The sequence below is a fragment of the Tasmannia lanceolata genome, unplaced genomic scaffold (genome assembly GCF_043159265.1).
Source record: "Tasmannia lanceolata isolate RefF3 unplaced genomic scaffold, GAP_Taslan_0.1 ptg000015l, whole genome shotgun sequence".
Taxonomy (NCBI): Eukaryota; Viridiplantae; Streptophyta; class Magnoliopsida; order Canellales; family Winteraceae; genus Tasmannia; species Tasmannia lanceolata.
Window position 1 is genome coordinate 47,621,430 of NW_027518692.1, and position 20,916 is coordinate 47,642,345.

Consider the following 20,916-nt stretch of genomic DNA (forward strand, 5'->3'; position numbering starts at 1 on the left):
ATGTTAAAACTTAGCTCAAGGGAATTTTTATTTCCCTTATAATTTGGAGCTTCTCCATTTTCTTATCATATGTAGAGGATCCTATTGTTCAAACTTGGCTCGAGGAAATTTTTATTAATTTCCTCCAACAATTATGTACATTCGCACAAAGGTCCAAGTAGGGGTGCAAGTTTGGCCCTATGTACCTTGACCCGCCCTGAGCCCGAACAGGGTCAGGGTTGGACAATCTGACCCTGAGGGCAGGTTTGAGTGCATTTTTTTAGGCTCCGACTTAGGGTGGGGTCGGGCTCAGGGTTGATACCCGGGCCAACCTGACCCGACCCGACCCGACCCGACCCTACGCTGTTTACACTTTACCACTCACCCGACCTGGCCCAGCCTTGTTTACACTTTACGCCTGACCTGTCCCTGGCCCTAATTCTGTTTTACACTTTACCCTTACCCGGTAAAGTGTAAAACAGACTCAGGGCCTGGGGCAGGTTTACAGCTATGAGAAAAACATGATAATCACTTTGAGGGAAAAAAAACTTGACCTTGCAAAGCCACTGCATTTGATGGTAGAACAATGACATCAAATGGAACTCCCAGACCTATACTGTACATGAGCTCAAATGGCTTTTGCATTAGGGTCAATCAGGCCCAGCCCGACCCAATCAGGGCCGGTCAGGGTTGCGCCAAGCCCTGTAGGGCGGGCATTGGGTTGAGGATTCTTAGGCCCTGATCAGGGTCAGAACGGGTCAGGGCCAAGGAATTAGGATCCAGGGTTGGGCTAGGGTTTTGAAAAACCCGACCCTGTTGCAGCCCTAGGTCCAAGAGTGTCATCCAAATAGACTTTCATTAATTAATGAAGCAATGTTAGCTACAGATGCTAGGATTGCAGATGCACCGCACGTGGTAAAAATTAGATGGTTTGAATGCATTGGAAAAGTTTTGAAGGGAAAAAAATTATTTCTAAATTTTCTTACTTTTTAGATACAAAAAAATTACTTGAACCCATCGTATTCAATTTCTATTCAGAGGAGGCCTTCAATTTATGGTAATATCCCTCTAAATTAACCAAACTCTTATCATTTCCTTTTAATTCATTCTACTTGAACCATCGTTTTTCACTTTTTCTTGCAATCCAAAGTTTAACAATTTAGTCTTTACATGGAAAATTTGAAAAAGATGTCTTTCCTTTTTAGCGATTAAGATCAAGCGACAGTGGGGCCACCCGCAATTTAATGAGACACCATTATGTCAGTCAAATCAACGGACGTGATCCTTTAATGAGACTCACGATGACCACCAAATCAACGGATGCGATACTTTTAGAGTGACGTTTCATCGAGCAGTCAATATCTTTTACTTTAAAAAACAAAGGGTACTGATATCAGCACCAATATGTTTTAATAACTGCACTAACTCATTTTGTTTTTTTCCTTTTTAAATAGCATGTGGGCAGGACTGTCAATCGGGCCGAGCTTGGGCGGGCCTAACTAAATTAGAAAATTTGCTTTCCCAAACTGAACCCAAACTCCACAACGGGCTGAGTTCAGCTTGCCTATCACCTCTTATTTTCTGCACGAGAAAATACTAAGCCAAGTACAGAAAAGCTAATTTCATAGAAAGCTATTAAACTTGTTGGCTCTGGCATGTAAGAAAAGCCACACCGATTGATTTTTTGCCAAATTTTGTCTTATTCATTTAATAAATCTGAGGTCGAGCTATTGCCTATAGGATATGATGATCCGAACCGTTCATAAAAAATCTTGAAAAATTATATAGTAAATATATTATCGGGCCTATAACGGGCTGGACGACCCTTGATCAAGCTCAGGTCAAATTAGAGTTCGGGCTTCAACTTTTGACCAAGCTTGATTTGGCTCGTTCTCATTTTAATTATGGACGGGCTTTTTAGCGGGCCGAACGGGCGGGTTTCGAGCTTGCCCATCCCGATTGACAGTCCGGGTGACTTTTTGGGAATTGTGATAACTGATAACCTTTGAGAGAGCTGACCAAGTAGTAAAAGACAAGGTGAGTTAGTGCAAATATTAAGACATGGTAGTGCGGATATCAGTACCCTAAAAAAATGCCAAGCGTGGGAAACTAAAAAGGAAAGAAAGGGCGGCAAAACAAAAAAAACCCTTTTGTTGAAAACAAATGCGGAGGAAGCGCGGGCCTTCTTCCTCCAGCTAGGGTTTCGAACATTGTCGGAAAAGTAATAATCCGCTCAAACTCATCTCAGCCGTCGATCTGTCGCTATTAGGTCCCAATCAACGGTACTCGTTTCGCCTCCTAGCCCTGCTTCTTTTGTTTCTGCATTTTTCTTACCATTTTTGCCCTTCATAAATTTCACAGTTGTTATTTCATTTCCTTGCTCTGTCACGAGATTATTTCCTTTTCTGCTATTTGGGTTTCTAAGATTCGAAGCGTTGAATGAAGATTTGGAATCTTTTTTGTTTTCTTCAAATTATTTGCGAGTTTTTGACTTAGGATTTTTGTTGATGAACAGTTCTTTTGCAGGGGAAAGATTTCTCTGTTTCACGTTGGAGGTGGATTTTTTTTTGTCTTCATTTTTCGAATTATTTTGACATTTTCATTTTTTTTGGAGAGATCGGACGGTGGAATTTGAACATGCCGTTGTTGGGGAAAAAACCCTTTGATCTTGTCAAACCCCCAGATGATTTACGCCCTGAAGAACACGTTTGGCAAGTTCGTTTCACGGACGAAGTATTTCGGAGCTATGAGTATCCTTTTGTGATTTTGTATTGTTCTTTGTTTTTTTTTTTTAAAAGCCCTTGTGTTTATGGACGTGCATTTGTATGAAATTTTATTCTGGTTCGTTAATTCATCCTTTGCTCTATGGAAACGATGTAACATTACGGCCCTGTTTGGATTGCAAGAATTTTCTGTGAGTGTTTGGAAAGAAAAAAACATTTCTAAAATTTGGTACTTTTTACCCACAAAAATGATAATTTGAAACAACCCTATTCGATTTTTATTTAGAGAGACCTTCAGTTTATGATGATATTTGTTACGGTCCTGTGTGGGGGCCCGCCTAGGTATGGGACGGGTTTAAAAGGCCTTGCCTAACATGTTCCATCAGCTACGGAGCTTTTGGCGTATTGGTAAGGTACCTAACAATATTCCTTTAAATTAACCATAATCATATCATTTCCCTCTAAAGCATGGGAAGAAAACAAAATTCCAAGATTTTTTTTTGTCAGAATTGTTTTTCTTGCAATCCAAATGGGACCTATGTTCATCACCATGAGCATGGAGCTCAAATCATTTCAATAGCATCGATTTAGTTATGAGTTTTATGCTTCAAACAGCTGGATAAAATTTTGGTCATGTGCTATACACATATTTTGGGACAAAGGCTTAGTTGAGCTGAGTTGAGTGCTATACACATTTTTTGTTTATAGAAAGGTTATGCTAGTTGATATTTGTTCTGTTATTGTCAATGGATTCATGGTCATGTGTGTTATATACATATTTTTGTTTTGAATGTCAAAGAATTGTATTAACGAGGCAAATTTGTTATATACATATAGTTGTATATAGAAGAGGTATCTTGGTTGGTTTGTGTTCTGTTATTGTCATTGGATTCATTCCTTAGCTTAAAGCAGAGAGTATTTGAAACGGATCAATTTGTATCGTCAAAGAGTATGGATTTGCAAGGCTACGGGAAAGAGGCATTTAACTTATGAAGAGGCATTGGTTTCAGAACAACAAGCAAGTGAGAAAATTCTAAGATTCCCCAAGGAATTCGAGATGCACGTATTGCGTTTGGTCCAATTCAGTAAGGAATTCATGCCTTTGATCAGGCATTCTTTATCTTCACTGAGCAACCCTTCCCTTGTATTGTGATGGCTTCCTTTTCTTGTCTTTCATGTGAAGTTCCATGTGAGAGTATTCTGATAGCATACCAATTACTTAATTCACAGTAACCGAGTGCCTTTTCTCTGTAGGGAATATCTTTGAATAAATAGCAGTTTAAAAAACCCAAGCAGGAACAGGGAAATGCAATCCTCGTGTGAAATGTGTCCCATGCGAGCCAAAACCTGGTGGCGCGATTTAATGTCAGCACTAGTTCTCTTCTCCTCCTCCTTCCTTCTTATTCTCCTTCTTCTTCCTCTTTCTCCTCTATTCTTTCCCCTATTCGTCTTCTGTTCTTCTCCCTCTTCTCTTTTCTCCTCTTTCTTCTATTTCTCTTCCTGGTCCTACATCCATGTGTTAAATTTTGAAGTGTATTTTTGGGTAGCTTTTATTTTATTTTTATTTTGAGAAATGTAGTGAGGACAAATATGTATTTTGTGTCCATGGGCATTTTGGTCTTTTGTTGGCCTAGCTTGCACTTGTGTGAGCCACACATATTTGGCCCATCTTTTCCCACTACCCACCTATTTCAAATTCAAACCCTACTTGAAACTCTAAACCCACCACTTGTCCACTTCCCTAAGCAATAAAGACTCCACTTTCCCATACCCACTGCCACTTACCTAAGCCATTTCCTTTTTACTTTCCATTGACTAAGCCTATTCTAATTAACTCCTTGGGTAGAGATTCTTCACTATCTACCTAGACCTCCATTGAAGCTCTTGGTGCAAGCTAGTGTTTGTAGCTTTCTCATATTTTCTCTATGTATTGAAGCTTTCTTCTCTCTTTTTTTGTTCTTGTCTTGTATGTTGTGTTCTTCTTTCATATATAGAAGCACATCTCCTTTGGGCATTGTTCTTCTTCTACTTTGGGTTATTGATCGTGGGCTAGTGTAAACTTTGGTTTCACTATTTGAGAAGAGGAATTTCTGGTGTTGTGAAATCCGTCTTTCTCTATACCATGTGTATGGAGTGTTGTTTATCTGGTGATTTTGGTTGAAATTGATGAAATAACTACTTGAGTATTCAGTGTATTTTTAGTTGGCTTGAGGCCGCACTTTGCGGTTGATAGAACAAGAACAAGCGGAAGGTGGCAAGGGAGCTAGCTGTAGTTTAACATGGCTCTGCAGCCAGATCTATGAGTCTGATGATGAAGTGTCTTTTGTTTTCACATACTGGTTTGCTGAGGGCCCCTGATAGTGATTACAAAAAGTTGTTTGTATTGTTAAAAATAACACACACAAGTGACATTTAGTATGGTGCACACAATCAGTATATGGTGTATCACTTTATTAATGAAAGTCTTGTAATTATGTAGTGTAGCTCTTTACATAAGGATGTCTTTAGGGCTGTACATTCGTTATTAATAATATGATTTCAGCCTCACAAGTTGTGTGAGTCATCTTCTCTGTCCACTATGAAATCTCTTCTTATGCTCTCTTTCATAGATTTCTTTACATGATATCAAAGTTATGTTTGAGAAACAAAATCCAATGTGTAGAATCATAAAAAAATGTGTCATTGAAACGGGATCCAATCATCTATAGAGGGAACCAACATGGGCGGGTCCCCACACATCTGAATGAATTAACTCATAAGGGTAATTACTCTTTATTTCATTAAAAGATGCAAAACTCAATTAATGATGCTTCCTAAATTGACAACAAGGATGTACTGTCTTCTTGGGCACTTTGTTATCTATAGATCATTGGTGTACTGATGTGAATCTAGGCTTTGATACCAACTCAACAAAGCCTTTGTCCCAAACTAGTTGGGGTCGGCTAAATGAATCCTTTAGAAAAATTTCATGAAGAAGGAATCTACCCGGCTCTAATCCTGGCTCTAGTTGGGTTCTTCTACGTGGATCATTTTATTCCATTCTATCCTATCTAAGGTCACGTTCTCTGTTATGTTCCTAGCTATCAAGTCTTTCCTCACTGTTTCTACCCAAGTTGTTTTCGGTCTGCCCCTACCCCTACCTCCTTTTACTCCATCAATTTGGCATGAGAATCTAGGCTTTGATACCAAATTTATGTAAATTCATGACGGCCAAAAGAAAGAGAGAACGAATAGATAATCAAGATCATGAACAAGAAAGATGATCGGAGTAAATTACGATCAAGAAAGAGAGGTGATAGGCGTAGAAAGGGGAGCGGTTTATTAACTCAACTGGGAAGGGTGAAGAAAGTATGAGGAAAAGAAAGTGGAGACATGTAGAAAAAGGATGTAAGAAGTGAGAAGGATAAGAGGTGTCGGCTTATAATCCCAACCAAGAAGGGATTTTTGGGGGGAGGGGGGATGAAAGAAAGAAAAAGCTTAGGGGTATAAATTTACCCGATATAAGGCAATCACACTTCAAAAAAGGCATCACATCCACATAAAAGGGAAAAACTTCAAATCATTATTCATTGAAAACATCCCCAAAAGACTTCTATGTGGGACTTTAAGGAGTTCTCTCTTTTTTTTTATGATGACGTTAAGGAGTTTTCTCATCATATGATGTTGAGATATGATGTTGAGAGAAGATAGAGATTGCTTCGACAAAATCCTTTAGCAATGAGTTTGTCCAAACACAGACCCTTGATCAATAAAAGAGTAAAAATAAAGTAGCTTTGAATGTCTGTAGAGAATTTGGAAATAGATAAGAGTGCACGTAACATAAACATCAGGAATATGAACAGAATAGTTAGAAGACAGGAGAGAGCCTGTAGCATGTGTGATGGCTAAAGTTTAGTCATCACCAATGACAAGTCGAAAAGTCCTCAATTATGAAACAAGGGAGGACATATTACCTGAATAATCATCTGAATGTGTAGACAACGTAAGTCACTCAAGTGATCAGTGAGGGCCGTCAAAGGTTTTTGCTAGTAGTTGACATTAAAGCACTGATGGGGATCGTAGGCGCCCGCTTCAAACTTTTTCTAGGCGCGATCACTAACTCATGGGGGCCCAATAAGTGGCACAATTGTCCTTTTGAGATTTTATTTTATTTATTGCTTTTCAATTGCCCACATATATGGGGGCCTAATCTATTGGACATTCAGTTTTTTGATAATTAATAACTGCACATTTCTCTCCTCTTACGATCTCTCTCTTCACTCCTATTTTCTTCTTCCCCTTTCGTTATCTTCCTTCGTCTGCCCTGCTCGGCATCAAGTGGAATGATGGTATCAGAGCAAACGTTAGGAGAAGATCAACGCAGTAGTCACCTCCTCCCTAAATACCTCCATTAACTCACCCATATCATCTACTTCCCTTTGAGAAAGATCTCCATTAGTTTTCATCGATTCATTCTGAAAATTTTTGCAACCCTAATTGGTGGATGAACTTTAATTAGTTGTTTCCATTACTTTCTTGCTTCCTGGTAGTACATTGATGTAGTCTTAGTTAATTTACTTATCACATTTTGTGTCGTATATTAGCACCCTTCCACCCTTGTCTATCCTTAGTTCATGGACATAAGCACCCGATCCAAACAAAAAATGAAAGAGCAAATTCAATCCCTTGAAGATAACATTAACACTCTTAGGGAATTGGTAGACCGAATCCATGAGGTAGTTAGGCAATTGGCCAGTAGGCAAGTGCCCAGTAGAGAGTTAGTTGGGTGACAGATGTAAGTCCTCACGTGGATGAGCATGAGCTCTATGAGAGCCAACCCCGCACTCATTTAGGACCTACAACCGATCAAGTCGGCATCCTTCCCACTCCCGGGAGACTCGCCCCACTCATAGAGCATCCATTGGTAGAGAGTACTGTGCATGATAATGGTCGGGGGTTTACCCCTGTTGGCAACCTCCACTGTGAGGACTTTGATGAGGCAGAGTTTTTCCCTGAAGATAATCCCGAGGTTCATCTTCTGCCGCCACCACCTCAAGGCAGGTTTCCAGATAGGCATTTCCCGCTCCGTCCTCAGAGACATCTTTAGGGCCCACCTTGGCACTGCCACGTTGAGCCCGTAGATATCAATAATAAGTTCAAAGTTGATGCTCCTAGTTTCAATGGTAGGCTGGACCTCTATGCTTTCCAGGATTAGCTAGCTGACTTAGAGGATTACTTTGAATAGTATGTCATGCCTGACTACCACCATTTGCTGTTTGCTAAAATGAAGTTAGTGAGGGCTACCAAGCGGTATTGGCAGGGCGTCTAGAGGAATCTAGAGCGCTCATGGGAGCGACTGATTTTCTCTTGGGATGAGATGAAGACTAAATTAAAAGAGAAGTACCTTCCCCCTACTATAGGCAGCAATTGATGAACAAATGACTGAATGTGGGACTGACGACCTCTACAGACACTGACTATCGAGTCCAATTTGAGGAGCTCTCTATGATATGTGATATATATGAGGAGCCTTAATCACAATCTGTAGGTTCATCAATGGGTTGAGATATAAGATTAAGAAAGATTAATCTCCATTCTCTTGACATCGTGGAAGAGGCCTATCATAAGGAGCTAGACATTGAGAGATGTCTTAGACTACCTAACTCAAAAGGAGGGACTTCTCAGGACAGGGAGGCACAATTGTCTAGATTCTGTTCGTCTCAAAGGACTAGTGGAGTTAAGCCCATAGGTCCAGTTGCTTCTAGGAGTAACAACAGTGTTTCCAAAAGTAGCAACGACCTCAGCCAGGCAATTAGCTCTAGGAGGAATAGAATACCTGCGTCTTCTAATTTCCACCCATGCAGGATATTCTTCATGCCATAGACTTGATTCTAGGGCCCATGTTGTCTAATTTTCTACATTATCAAATCCTGTGGAGCATATAAAGTTGCTTGAGGGACTGTTGGAGAGAGGTGTGATCTGCAATAGTCTTAGTCTCTGTATTGTACCTGCTTTATTGATACTTGAGAAAGATGGGTCATGGAGAATATGTATTGATAGTCATGCCATAAACAAAATCACGATCAAGTATAGGTTTTTGTATACCCCGTGTCTCAACGATATGATTGATATGTTGACAGGCTCTCGTTGGTATAGTAAGTGTTAACTTACCAACTTCTCCAAAAGCTTAAGCTGTTGGAGAAAGGTGTTATTTATCTTTTATACTTTAACACTCCCCCGCACGTGTGGCCCACTTGGCAATCACGTGGCACATGTGGTCCCACTTTGGGCTAACCATCGCATGTGGATTTTTGCTATCTGGGAGGTTTGAACTCGAGACCTTTGCTCTGATACCATGTTAACTTACCAACTTCTCCAATAGCTTAAGTTTTGGAGAAGTTGGTAAGTTAACAGTAAGATTGAGTTACGTAGTAGGTACCACCAAATTCGGATTAGGTCCGGCGATGAGTGGAAGACCGCCTTTAAGACCCCGGATGGATTATATGAATGGTTGGTCATGCTCTTCAGTTTATATAATGCTCTTGGTACATTCATAAGGGTAATGATTACCCTCATTGTCGCATCCATTTCTAGGGAAATTTCTAGTGGTCTATTTTGATGATATCCTAATCTTTAGTCGATCTAGATGAGTGCACCTGGGTCACCTTAAGCAGGTTCTTGAGACTCTTTGCAACCGTGAAACTTTATGCCAATCTCAAGAAGTTTTCGTTCATGCAAACCCATGTTATATTCTTAGGATTCATTGTCTCTGAGCAGGGTGTTTCGGCATACCTCGAAAATTGAGCAATTACTGAGTGACCCATACCTAAGACCCTTTCTGAGATGCGTAGTTTCAATGAGTTGTTCACCTTTTATAGGTGATTTATTAAGGGGTTTAGTACCCTTATGGATCCCACCACAGATTGCACGAAGAAAGGGGAGTTCCATTGGACTATTGCTGCCACCTGAGCTCTTTGGGATGTCAAACAGAAGATGGTTGAGGCCAATGTTCTAGCTCACCCGAACTTTTCTCTAGTCTTCGATATTTCATGTGATGTGTTAGGAATGGGGATATGAGGTGTTTTGAGTCAAGAGGCCTAACCGTAGCCTATTTCAGCATGAAGCTTAATGAGTGTAAGCCATGATACTCTATCTATGACAAAGAATTGTATGCTTTCATACAGTCTCTTTGTCATTGATGGTATTATATGTTACCCCAGGAGTTTGTATTGTACTCTGGCCACGAGACATTGAAATACCTTCATTCTCGAAAGCTATGTCACAAATATCGTTCTAGAGAATTTCTCGGCAAAAGTAAAATCTCAAGATATATTAATTTTATTTTATTGTTTCTTATTTATATCGGGAAAAACAATAAAATAAAATTATTTAAAAATATATAAATTAAGAAAAAAGTGTAAAGTATAAAATATTGTATAAATATCGTGATATTATCGCAGTAAATGAAAACTTCGCTATATTTTTTAAATTCTTAGGCTTATTTCGAGATTTTGTCGTTTTATCAAAATATTTCAATAAAATCGCTATATTTTGAAAATATTGGAGTTATGTGTGACATAGCCGTAAGAAAAAGGTATAAAGTATAAAATGTTGTATAAATATCGTGATATTATCACAATAAATGAAAACTTCGCTATATTTTTTAAATTCTTAGGCTTATTTCGAGATTTTGTCGTTTTATCAAAATATTTCAATAAAATCGCTATATTTTGAAAATATTGGAGTTATGTGTGACATAGCCCGAGAGAAGTTAAGTCAAAGGCATGCCAAGTGGGTAGACTCTCTTTAGAAGTATGCATTTATTCTCAATCACCGTGCAGGGATTTAGAATGAAGTGGCTGATGCTCTAAGTTGTATTCCCATGGTCTTACAATCTATGGGTGTCCACGCGATAGGGTTTGACAGTCTGAAGCATGAGTTTGCCACTTTTCTTGACTTTGGTATCATCTTTCAAAAGGATAAGGATGTTAACTGTCGGGATCACGTTGATTTCTTACTTTGAGACGGTTATTTGTTTCGCAGGTCTAGGTTATGCATCACTCGTACTTCTCTTAGGGATTTCTTAGGCTGAGACTTGCATGCCAGTGGATTTGCTGGTCATTTTAGGAGATAGAAGACCATTGCATTAGTGGAAGATTTATTTTACTGGTCATCCTTAAAATGGGATGTGGCGCAGATTGTGTCCTAGTATCACACGTGCCAATTAGGTAAAGCTAGGAAGTAGAACACAGGCTTGTACACGCCATTACCCATTCCACACACTCTGTGACATGATGTTAGTATAGATTTTGTCCTTGGATTGCCTAGGATGGCTAGAGGATATGATACTATTCTGTTCTTGTTGTCGATAAGTTGTTCTTTCAGGTGGTTGTTGGACTTCACGGGTTATGCACCATTGTATCAGACATGGATGTTAAATTTGTTAGCTATTTTTGGAAGACACCGTGGAAACTCTTTGGAATCCAACTGAAGTTTTCATCCCAGACCGATGGCCAAACTGAGATTTTTAATAACACTGTAGGTGACTTGTTGAGGTGTTTGATAGGTGACCGTCCGGGTACATGGGATATGCTTTTGCCTACTACTGAGTTTGCATACAATAGTTCGGTTAATCGGTCTACTGATAAAAATACCTTTGAGAATGTTCATGGCGTCACACCTCGCCAGCCCATTGACCTAATACACCTACGCCCTGATGCACGTCCCTCTAATTTTGCTGATTCTTTTGCCCAACACATCCCTGATTTGCATGCTAATATACGTCCGAAAATTGCTTTGAGTAATATATACTACAAAGTTGCTGTTGATGTGCATTGTAGGAACCTTGAATTTAATGAAGGGGGTTTGCCATTTGCATCAGTTCGCCCAAGGTTGAATCTGTCCACATAACAACTTTGCGCCTATACATTTTAATGGATTTTTTAATAGGGGTTTGAGGGGTCTTCTGTACCCCCTCCCCTCTCTCCTACCCTGACCATCATCATTCTAGGAATGATCTCCTTGTCTTCATGACATCTTTGGATGGCCCCCCATCAATTAAATAGATTCTCCAAGTCTAATTTGTAGACAAGATTGAAATAGAAACCTAGGTGCACTGGCTTCTTTAGAGAGATATCTTGTTGGGTTTCATTTTTACCGTTCATTTAATATTTAGAACCAGTCTTTTGCATCAACACTGTATCCACAAGGGCCCATGAAATATTACATAAACCTTAGCAGTGTGCTTCACTCTTTATTGCAAATCATCATGCCTCACAAAAGGGATGCATGCCAAATTAGGGCAATGATTTACTTACAGAGTTTGCTATTGTGAGCATTTTGTGACAAGGGTGAAGCATCAATCTTCCTTAAAGACAAAGGCGCACAGATAGCAATCCCTTTTGTGATTGAAAAGACTAATTTTTAGTTTCTATTTTTTATCATTCAGTATAGATTCAATTGAAATGTCTGCTTGAATAGCTTTTAAAATGCCCTTTTATGTTGCTTTATTTGGTTCTTCTAAGGGCCTCTATGAGCTACATGGAGATGCTCATTCTTTGCAGTTCATACATGGAATTGCTTACATATACTATGACTTTACATCCTTCTTTCATGTAAAATTATGCCTAATTTGGAGTCCTACTGATTTGCAGGCATGCTGAGGCAAAATGATCTGGTTAACATGATATATGAGAGGTTCAAGGACTTTTTTGTAGAAGGTGAAGAGTTGAATGGAAGAGTAGGAAATTCTGTTCACCCACGCAAAATTTTGAAGGTTATAAACAACAATAAAGGTCTCTCTTATGAAGTGAGATGGCTCGAGGAAGAAGGGAAAACTGTTAGCACATCTATTGAGGATTCCAAGAATTTGATCAGGAAGAAACCGCCTTTTTCTAGAGATCTACTAAGATTATTTATAAGAGAGTCAACTTCACAAAATGCCCCATGGGTTGTTCATGATAAATTGGCAATGAAGCATGGGATCACTGTAGAGCCGCCTGAGGAATTGAGAGAAAAGATGACCCAGAACCTGAAAATGTCTGAAGAGTGTATGTCCCGTGAAAATTTGGTAGGCTCAATTCAAAAATGTTTTTTAATTTTTGAAGATTATGTACTTTAGTTATTCAATGATAATCTTGAAGCTCATACCTGTTTCGTGCTCAGAAACTCGAGAATGAGAAAGGCAGCAATAAGAAAAGGGCAATTGTGGAAAATGGCAACTCAGCTATGGCGAAGAAAACAAGAACAGGTCTGCATTCAAACTTGCTGATTTATCAAGCTGTATGCCTAGACAACCATCAGTGTAATTTCTATATTTGCATTCTTATTGGATTATAGTGATTATAATTTGCAGTTTTTTTCTGATGTGCGGATCATTTTTCTTTTTAAATGAAACATTTTGTCATTCTGCACATTTTGATTTCCCTTTCAGAAACGATTAAAAAACATGACGATTTTAAGAAGTTAAAAATTTTCAAAGATCAGAACCAAAACGACAAGAACAGTAGAAACTACTAAAACAAAACATAAATACATATTCTATCTGACGAACCATTTATTATTATCATGTTAACAACCATCTAAAATAAACACGATGTAAGTATTCAACCAATTAGGTCCTTAACTATATTTAAAAGTTCTAGAAAAATGGAAAATTATATTAAAAATAAAAACAGACAGAACTGACTGGAACAGAGGTCAATACATTATAGTACAAATTCTGTTCCAGTTGGGACATCCTTATGGTCACTTGTGGGAAGAATATACTGAGCAGGTCCCCTGTTACTAGATAATGTTTTCATTAGTTTCTTATACTATATTTGTTTTTCTTGTCTTGTTTTCCGTTTCTTTTTCACCTAATCTTAAATGAATTTCTTTTTCTATGACATGAATGAAGAATGCAAATATTTATCTCTTTCTACCAGTTCCAATGGTCTTATGATAAGGTGATCTATGATGATTCGCCCTGGTCTACATTTGCCCACAAGTTTGAACCTTTTTTCTGAGACAAACCATTTTGTCCATATGGTAATTGATTCAAATCTGGAAATTCTTGTACCCATTAGTTTTTCATGTACATTTTCCTTCTTGCTGTATTTTACCTCTTAATATTTAGTCAAAGTTATCAACTTTCATTTGCTATATTAAACCTGCAGTATTAAATCTTGTGTTTCTTCTTCTTTTCAAAATCAATAAAAACTTATGATGGCTTAATGGGATCTGTGTCAGCTCTTGAGTCAAGCCAAAAATTACAAAAGGAGGAGACAAAGGTGGCAATTATTAAGTACCCTATCGATGATCTGCTAGTGAAGCCATGTGCAGATGATCCCGTGTTTTCTGATCGGCCTGTGCCTTCCACCAACTTTCTTGTTCCCATGAATGATGTAGGGTCCCTTTTGATGGTTTGGGATTTCTGCTCATGTTTTGGCAAGCTTTTGCACTTGTCACCATTTTCCCTTGAAGAGTTTGAATATGCTATAGTCTATGAAGGTATTTCGAACCTCATAGTGGAAGCACACTGTGCAATTCTTAGACTGCTTATTGATGATCAAGGAGAGTATTACACTTTGATCCAGGAAAAGAACAGGAAAACAATGGTAATTATAATACATATTGTCTGTATCCTTTAATTGACAATGACACTTTCATTTTTCTTTATTTTGAAAGTCTCCATTGTTTGAAGTTTTCTCATCCTCTTGATGATTTCTTGGTAATATTCTAAATATGCCAGGTTACATCAAATAATTGGACAGAGTATTTAATTGACTACCTACAGTTGGAAAAGGACTCTACAGACCACTTAGTCAAGATTGAGCGTGGGCGGTACTACAAGCTCAGCGTGCGTGTCAAACTGGAAATTTTTGGTGGACTAGTTTACTGTGCTCTTGCAACGAATGTGATTAGAGGGCAAATAGATATGTACATTCAACAATATCATGCACTTCTGGCTACAAAAAAGGAAGAAGATTTGGAAGAGGTGGGAAGGAGAAGAGAGGAAAAGCAAAGGATAAGAGAGGAAAAGCAAATGATTAGAGAGGAAAAGCGGATGAGAAGAGAAGAAGAGCAAAGGAAAAGAGAGGAAAAACGAATGATAAGAGAGGAAAAGCAAAGGAAAAGAGAGGAAAAGCATCTGAAAGGGACAAAAGACAGCAACAATGATAGCCCGCAAGCTAATAGTGGTTCAAATACTGCCGGGATTTGTGTTTTGGACTCCATGCATAGCTGTGGGCAAGCCAAACGTAAAATTGGAGATGTTAATATGGAAGCACCTGCGACACTAGAGATCAACCATTCAGGAAAAAGGTAGTGCTTTACCACATCTTATGGGTATATAAGTTCTGTTTTTCATCCTTTTTTCAATGGTTCAAATAAAAGCACACAGTAAAGTGTACATATTTTGAGAATTTTTTTTTGTAGGTGTATAAATGCATCTGTTTTGCTGGATGTTTTATAAATTCACACAAGCAGTAGTGTTTGTAGTTGCCTTTTTTGAAAAATATTAACAATCGGTGTTGGGCATTGTTGGGTATGGTTGTTTTTTCCAGAGGAAGTAAGCTTGATGTTTTAGCATCAAGAAGAGCCCTTATGAAGCAACATTTGGAAACAAAGGAGAGAGAGAAAGAAACTGCTCTATTGGTTGAACTCAATATGCGACGAGAGAAGAACAAAATACATCGAGAGAAGCGGCAAAAGAGAACAGAAAAAAAATTAAAAGAGGAGAGGGTACGTGTCCCCAATCCTTATGATGGTTCACATAATCACATCATTTGATTTCTCATGATATTACCTATCTTCTTTCCGACAGATTTCTAATTTTTATTTATCTAATTCCTAATGAAAAGAGGGATTAAGAATAACAAAAAAGTCCATTTCCCTCTAGAACCCCCAAGACAACATCAACTTTACCTAAACATGGCTTAATCCTATATGTTAGATAGGAAGAATTGTCTGAAATAATAGTAGATGCATAATATTCTTGAATGAAAGACACTTTTCTATGTCATTTACCTAATATATCAGCGACAGCAATCATGTTTACCTCCCTACTGATGTCGGAGACTGAATTGCTTGAGCTTCTCCGTGATATGTAATTTATTTTTCGGCTGAGCATTCCGAGGATTAGCAATGTTTTCGAGGACTATATGGTCAAATTCAGCCCATATCTCTTGTTGCCCAATTTTTTTTCGACGGTCTACACTTTTTGAAGGCTTGAGTTTCTTTTTTCTTTTTTTTGGAATGGTAAAAAATTTCATTAAAAGGACTGAGATGGTCAAAAAGACAAACTGTACAAAAGCAAAGAAGAGTACAAAGGCTATCACAGACTCACAGTGGATCAAGGAGGAAAGGAATCATATTGTTCCAAAGAATCTAAGTGTACACCCCTTCTAGCAAGCCATCAGCCTCCCCATTGCCCCATCTTCTGACATGGCGATAAGATACCTTTGAGGAGCCAATAATGTCTTTGATCTCATTGAAGAAATCCGCAAAACGCCAAGGAAACAAATGGGAGCCCGATGGCTACCGAATCACATTCTGAGAGTCTCCGTTGATCACAGCGCAATTAAAATCCTCCCCCTCCAACAGTTTAATCCCTTGGTAAACCACCCGAACTTCTGCCTCATCGGAATCCGTAATCCCCAATGGACCCGCGAAAGCCCATCTAACCACTCCCTTGTCTCTAAGAACGCCTCCAAGACCGGTCGGCCCCGGATTACAGAGACTAGAACCGCCAAAGTTAAGCTTGACAAATCCTCTATCCAGCGGTTCCCACGCTTGAACAATGGGTGAAGAAATAACGATACTATAACACACTTCTCTCCAACCATGCCAAAGATCAAATGCGGATACGAAACTAAAACTCGGAAGGGATTTTGCCCAGAATATTGTAAGCGCCATGACTTTAGAAGCTAAGAAAGGAGCACCTCTAGTCACCCCTTTGAAAATTCTAGCATTCCTTTCCTTCCACAACACCCAAATCACCGCTAAGGAGGAAATAAGCCACAGGATTTTGCCTTTTTGTCTCCACGGAGCAAAAAACCAACTGTCAAACAGTTGGATAATGTCACTCGGAAAAACCCAAGATATACCGAACCTCTTGAGCACACTACCCCAGACTTCCCTAGCCACCTTACAATGAATAAAGACGTGGTTGACCGATTCACATTCCTCAACTCAAAGGGCACAGTGATTTACAATCAACATATTCCTCTCCCTAAGGAAATCAACCGTCTGAATACGCTTTTGAACTATGGCCCAACTAAAAATGCCAACCCTAGGGGGAACAAAGATAGACCACATCCTGGCAATCTTTGGAGCCACAGGACAAGATATCAACCGTCGAGGCTTGAGTTTCTGCCCGTATTAAATAAAATATCAAGAAAGAAGCATGGCATATAAATATCACCTCATTCATTATATCATACAATACCACCTCCCAACACCTGAATTCTTTGGGAGATGCCATTATCCACTGAACTAGAGATGGATATATTTAATTCAGATTCATGCCACAGCACACACAAGGATTTAAATGTCGGTTTTGGTGGAAATTTCGGCCGAAATCACGTAAAACCTAGATATTCAGTCTTTTAAAAAAAAATAAAAAAATTCCACCAAAATGTATAAAATTTCTGCAATTTCAGTGGAAATCTTTAAATTTTCAGGGGAAATTTTGAATGGTAGGGTGAGATTTCAACTAGCGAAATCTTGTATTTTTCCGATTCAATGTACTTTTGGTTTTGGTCCAAACCAACACCGAAATTTAAAACTATGAGCACATAGCTATAGTGAATCATGTGATACTATTTATGTTGCCTCATGGCTTCATGAATATGTATTTATATAGGCACACATTCTGATTAGAGGCTTTGACTGCCAAATTGATATGATCTGTTACAGGAAGAGCTCTTTGATCGAGAGATAGGAAAGCTATTCATGCGGACTAATACTCTAGGGAAGGATCGGGACCACAATCGATACTGGTTTTTCCAAAGAGAAGGGAGGGTTTTTGTAGAGAGTGCAGACCATAAACAGTGGGGTTTCTATACTTCGAAGGAGGAGGTATGTTTCAATACAAGACAATATTCCATGTTTTGCTTCTTTTTTTTCTCTCTGGGTTGTAATTCTACTGTGTGCACCTTAACGTTTTGTTCTTTTCAGCTTGACGGATTATTGGGTTCACTTAATCCAAAGGGCAAGAGAGAATTGGCCCTCAAAAAGCAGCTTGAGAAGCATTATCATAAAATATGGTGGGTTCATATTTTGCTTTAATACTTACATTGATTTTTTTTCTCCTTTAATTTGCATAAAGTATGGTAACTTTTAATGATTGGCAGTTCCAGTAGTTAGTACTATGTCACAAATATCGTTCTCGGGAATTTCTCGGCAAGGGAAAATCTCGGAATATATTAATTTTTTTTTGTTCTTTTTCGGGCTGATATTGGTAAAAAACAATAAAAATAAAATTATTTAAAAAATCTATAAATATATAAAATTTAAGAAAAAATATAAAATAAAAATATCGGGATAGTATCGTGAAATTATTGCAATATTTTATGATGAAAATGAAAATATCGCTATATTTTTAAAATCTCTGGATCATTTTGGGATTTTGTCGTTTTATCAAAATGTCACGATAAAAACTATATTTTGAAAAAATATCGAAGATATATGTGACATAGGTTTGTCACAGTTTTCTGAAATTCACTTGTTGGATGCTCTATAGTTCTGCGTTACAGAAGCGAACTAAGGACATGGCTGAGAAGGACATGGATGAAACAGTCATCCTGGATACTTCCGTTTTAAGGCGATCTGTTCGTGTGACTGCACAGCCAAAGGATAGAAAGGTACCCCCATTAGTTGAATATGTTAATAAATGGAGAAGATAAGTGGTTGCAGGCTGGCAAGGTTAAGGTCTCTTGTTCTTCTTTGAATGGCCTTTTGTCTCAGTTGTTAGGATCTTTTCCATAATTCCACTGCCAATTTGATTGTAAATTTGTTGCACTTCCGTGTTATCTCTCCAGATTTTGCTTCACCAGTAGGAATGCAAATTAAAAACCCCATTTTCATCAACTTTTTGTCCGTAAAACCTGTAATGAACTTAGCAACTGAATAGAGTAACAGTTCATTGTGTATTTGTTGTATTTGTTTTTTGTTGTTTTTGCCTTTTACCCATGAAATTGCAATGTATGTCCTATTCAAATCTTGTCTACAGTTGATAAAATTCCCTTTAACCAATCCTTTAATCATGATATCTTGTGCTCAGAACAGGGAAATGATGTTTGAAAATGCAGCGATTTGGCGGTGTTTACCCAAAACAGACACCAAGATTCTATTTATTGTTTTGAATTGAATCTCGCTCTTGAGATTACAAAGAATCATCGTAAGGATAAAAATTTTAAACAAATATTTACATTAAGCAGTACGGAAATAACATACCCTGTTTTTTTTACTTGGGACAGCCTTCTAGTGCAAAAGAAAGATTAGTCATCAGTACATTACACGGGGGTTGCCCCAAGTAAAAAAAAGGGGCCTAAGAATGTCCTAAAGATATCCTTGGGACGTCTCGTCCCTTGCTATGTAAAAAATCTTTGCTAACCATATTTTGGAAACCTCACATGAGGTCATGAGACAATTAATTTATGAGATTCGGTTATGTTGTGAATCGTTGATCAGAGCAACTATCCCAGTTAGCGTCTGGAAAATGCAATAAGTTCCAGATGAAGCTAAGTGTAAGGCATTCATGTGAGTAATATTGGCAGAGCTGGTTGAAAATATACTAGAGGTCAGGTAGGGTTATTGTGAGATATAGATATAGGGTGGCATTGGTTAATGTCACCTTCAAAGACCGAAAGTTAGTGGGACACTGAACATTAGTGTGCATTATAAGAGATCCGCCACCGAGCAAGCTCTCACATCAACAGAGTTCCCTAAGGTTACATATAGGCACCCAAGTAAAGATAACAACTAACAGAGGACCAATTGATCAGAGTACTCAGTCCTTTTGATTCATAGAGTAGCTTCATTTCTCTACAGAGTCCATTGATTCCAACGTCTCAAATTGGATCAATGGCCATTTTGGAGCAATTAGGAAAACCATTTCGAGTCTGGCTTTAGACGCAGTCCTATTGGAGTTGGGGGAGAAAAGAAATAGAAGAATCTTCAAAGATAGAAGAAAGACCCAGTGAAGCCAACATTAGAAGCGAAGATCGAACTGAATTAGAAACCTGAGACCTATTGATGCAGGCTGGGGGGAGAAAGAGAAGAGGGTAAGAAGAATAGGAGAAGAATTGAAGAAGAAAAGGAGAGGGAAGAAGGGAAGAGAGAAATTTGAGGGGAGAATTTTCAATCCATCTTTTTGCCAAAACACTATCAAAGTTCAATACATGAGGCCTATATACATGCAAGTAAATTACTTTGGAAATAAGATCCCTAAATCTAAATAACATGAAAATAAAATGTACCACCTATCGGGCCTCATAAGTTTCTACGATCCTCGTCACCTATTCACAAGATCTATTCACGAGTGGCATTCGATTATACATGCAGAAAATCTAAATCCAAATTGGGGTTGAGGTGTTTTGAAAGATTCCTCGCCTTCAAATCTTCAAGAGTAGGGGTGAAATTTGCTTCAAGTCGGGTTGAGCTTTTGCTAGAATATGAATTGGATGGAGTCAACCCGAACCCGACCGATTCTACAGTAAAATCTAAACCGGAATTCCCAAAAATCTACCTAAGTTGCACCTCTATTTAGGAAGGGCTAACCTCAATACTAGTTGTCGAGGGGGACTCTAAAAGCATCCTGGTCGTCCATTTAATCAGTTCATCTTGGATGCGTCCCCACATTCAATTGAACAGTCAAAATTAAGGTAAGGACCATCTGATAAACAGTACAGATCCGACCGTGGTTCCAATAAATCCAATATATCATAATCAAATTTGCTGCATATCAGGGGTACTGATATTGGCACTACTATGTTTTGATAATTGCACTAACTTATTTTGCATTTTATCGTTTAAACAGCTGTCAAAGGCTGTTGTTGCGGATCCCAAACAGCTCTCAGAAGCCAAGTAACAAAGAATAGCCAAGGGATTGGGCCTGTACCCCAATCGTTGAGGACTTGAGGCTTTGTTTCCCAACCTTGAGGTAAGCAGATAGAAAAGCTAAGCTCGTGCGATTATCAACACATGGTAGTGCCAATATCAACCCTCCTCTTCTATATAAAACGTAGAGAAG

The 20,916-nt window shown here is 38.5% G+C and overlaps 1 protein-coding gene across 1 annotated transcript; it reads left to right on the forward strand.

Moving 5' to 3' along the window:
• The first annotated feature begins 2,122 nt into the window (after nucleotides 1-2,122).
• On the forward strand, nucleotides 2,123-18,814 carry LOC143891635 (uncharacterized). Its single transcript, XM_077396172.1, has 11 exons — nucleotides 2,123-2,261; nucleotides 2,495-2,729; nucleotides 3,615-3,787; nucleotides 12,335-12,750; nucleotides 12,846-12,930; nucleotides 13,911-14,278; nucleotides 14,413-14,984; nucleotides 15,227-15,404; nucleotides 17,580-17,741; nucleotides 17,841-17,929; nucleotides 18,406-18,814. Exons 2-11 carry the CDS (start codon nucleotides 2,617-2,619, stop codon nucleotides 18,566-18,568), a joined length of 2,319 nt encoding a protein of 772 aa, XP_077252287.1. The 5' UTR covers nucleotides 2,123-2,261; nucleotides 2,495-2,616; the 3' UTR covers nucleotides 18,569-18,814.
• Nucleotides 18,815-20,916: the final 2,102 nt, after the last annotated feature.

Bases quoted from the DNA above. Each gene is read 5' to 3' on its own strand.
- LOC143891635 (XM_077396172.1), top strand. From the start codon at position 2,617: ATGCCGTTGTTGGGGAAAAAACCCTTTGATCTTGTCAAACCCCCAGAT. The intron at 2,730-3,614 runs GTATCCTTTTGT...AGCTTAAAGCAG, and splicing joins GAAGTATTTCGGAGCTATGA to AGAGTATTTGAAACGGATCA. The intron at 3,788-12,334 runs GTAAGGAATTCA...ACTGATTTGCAG, and splicing joins ATTGCGTTTGGTCCAATTCA to GCATGCTGAGGCAAAATGAT.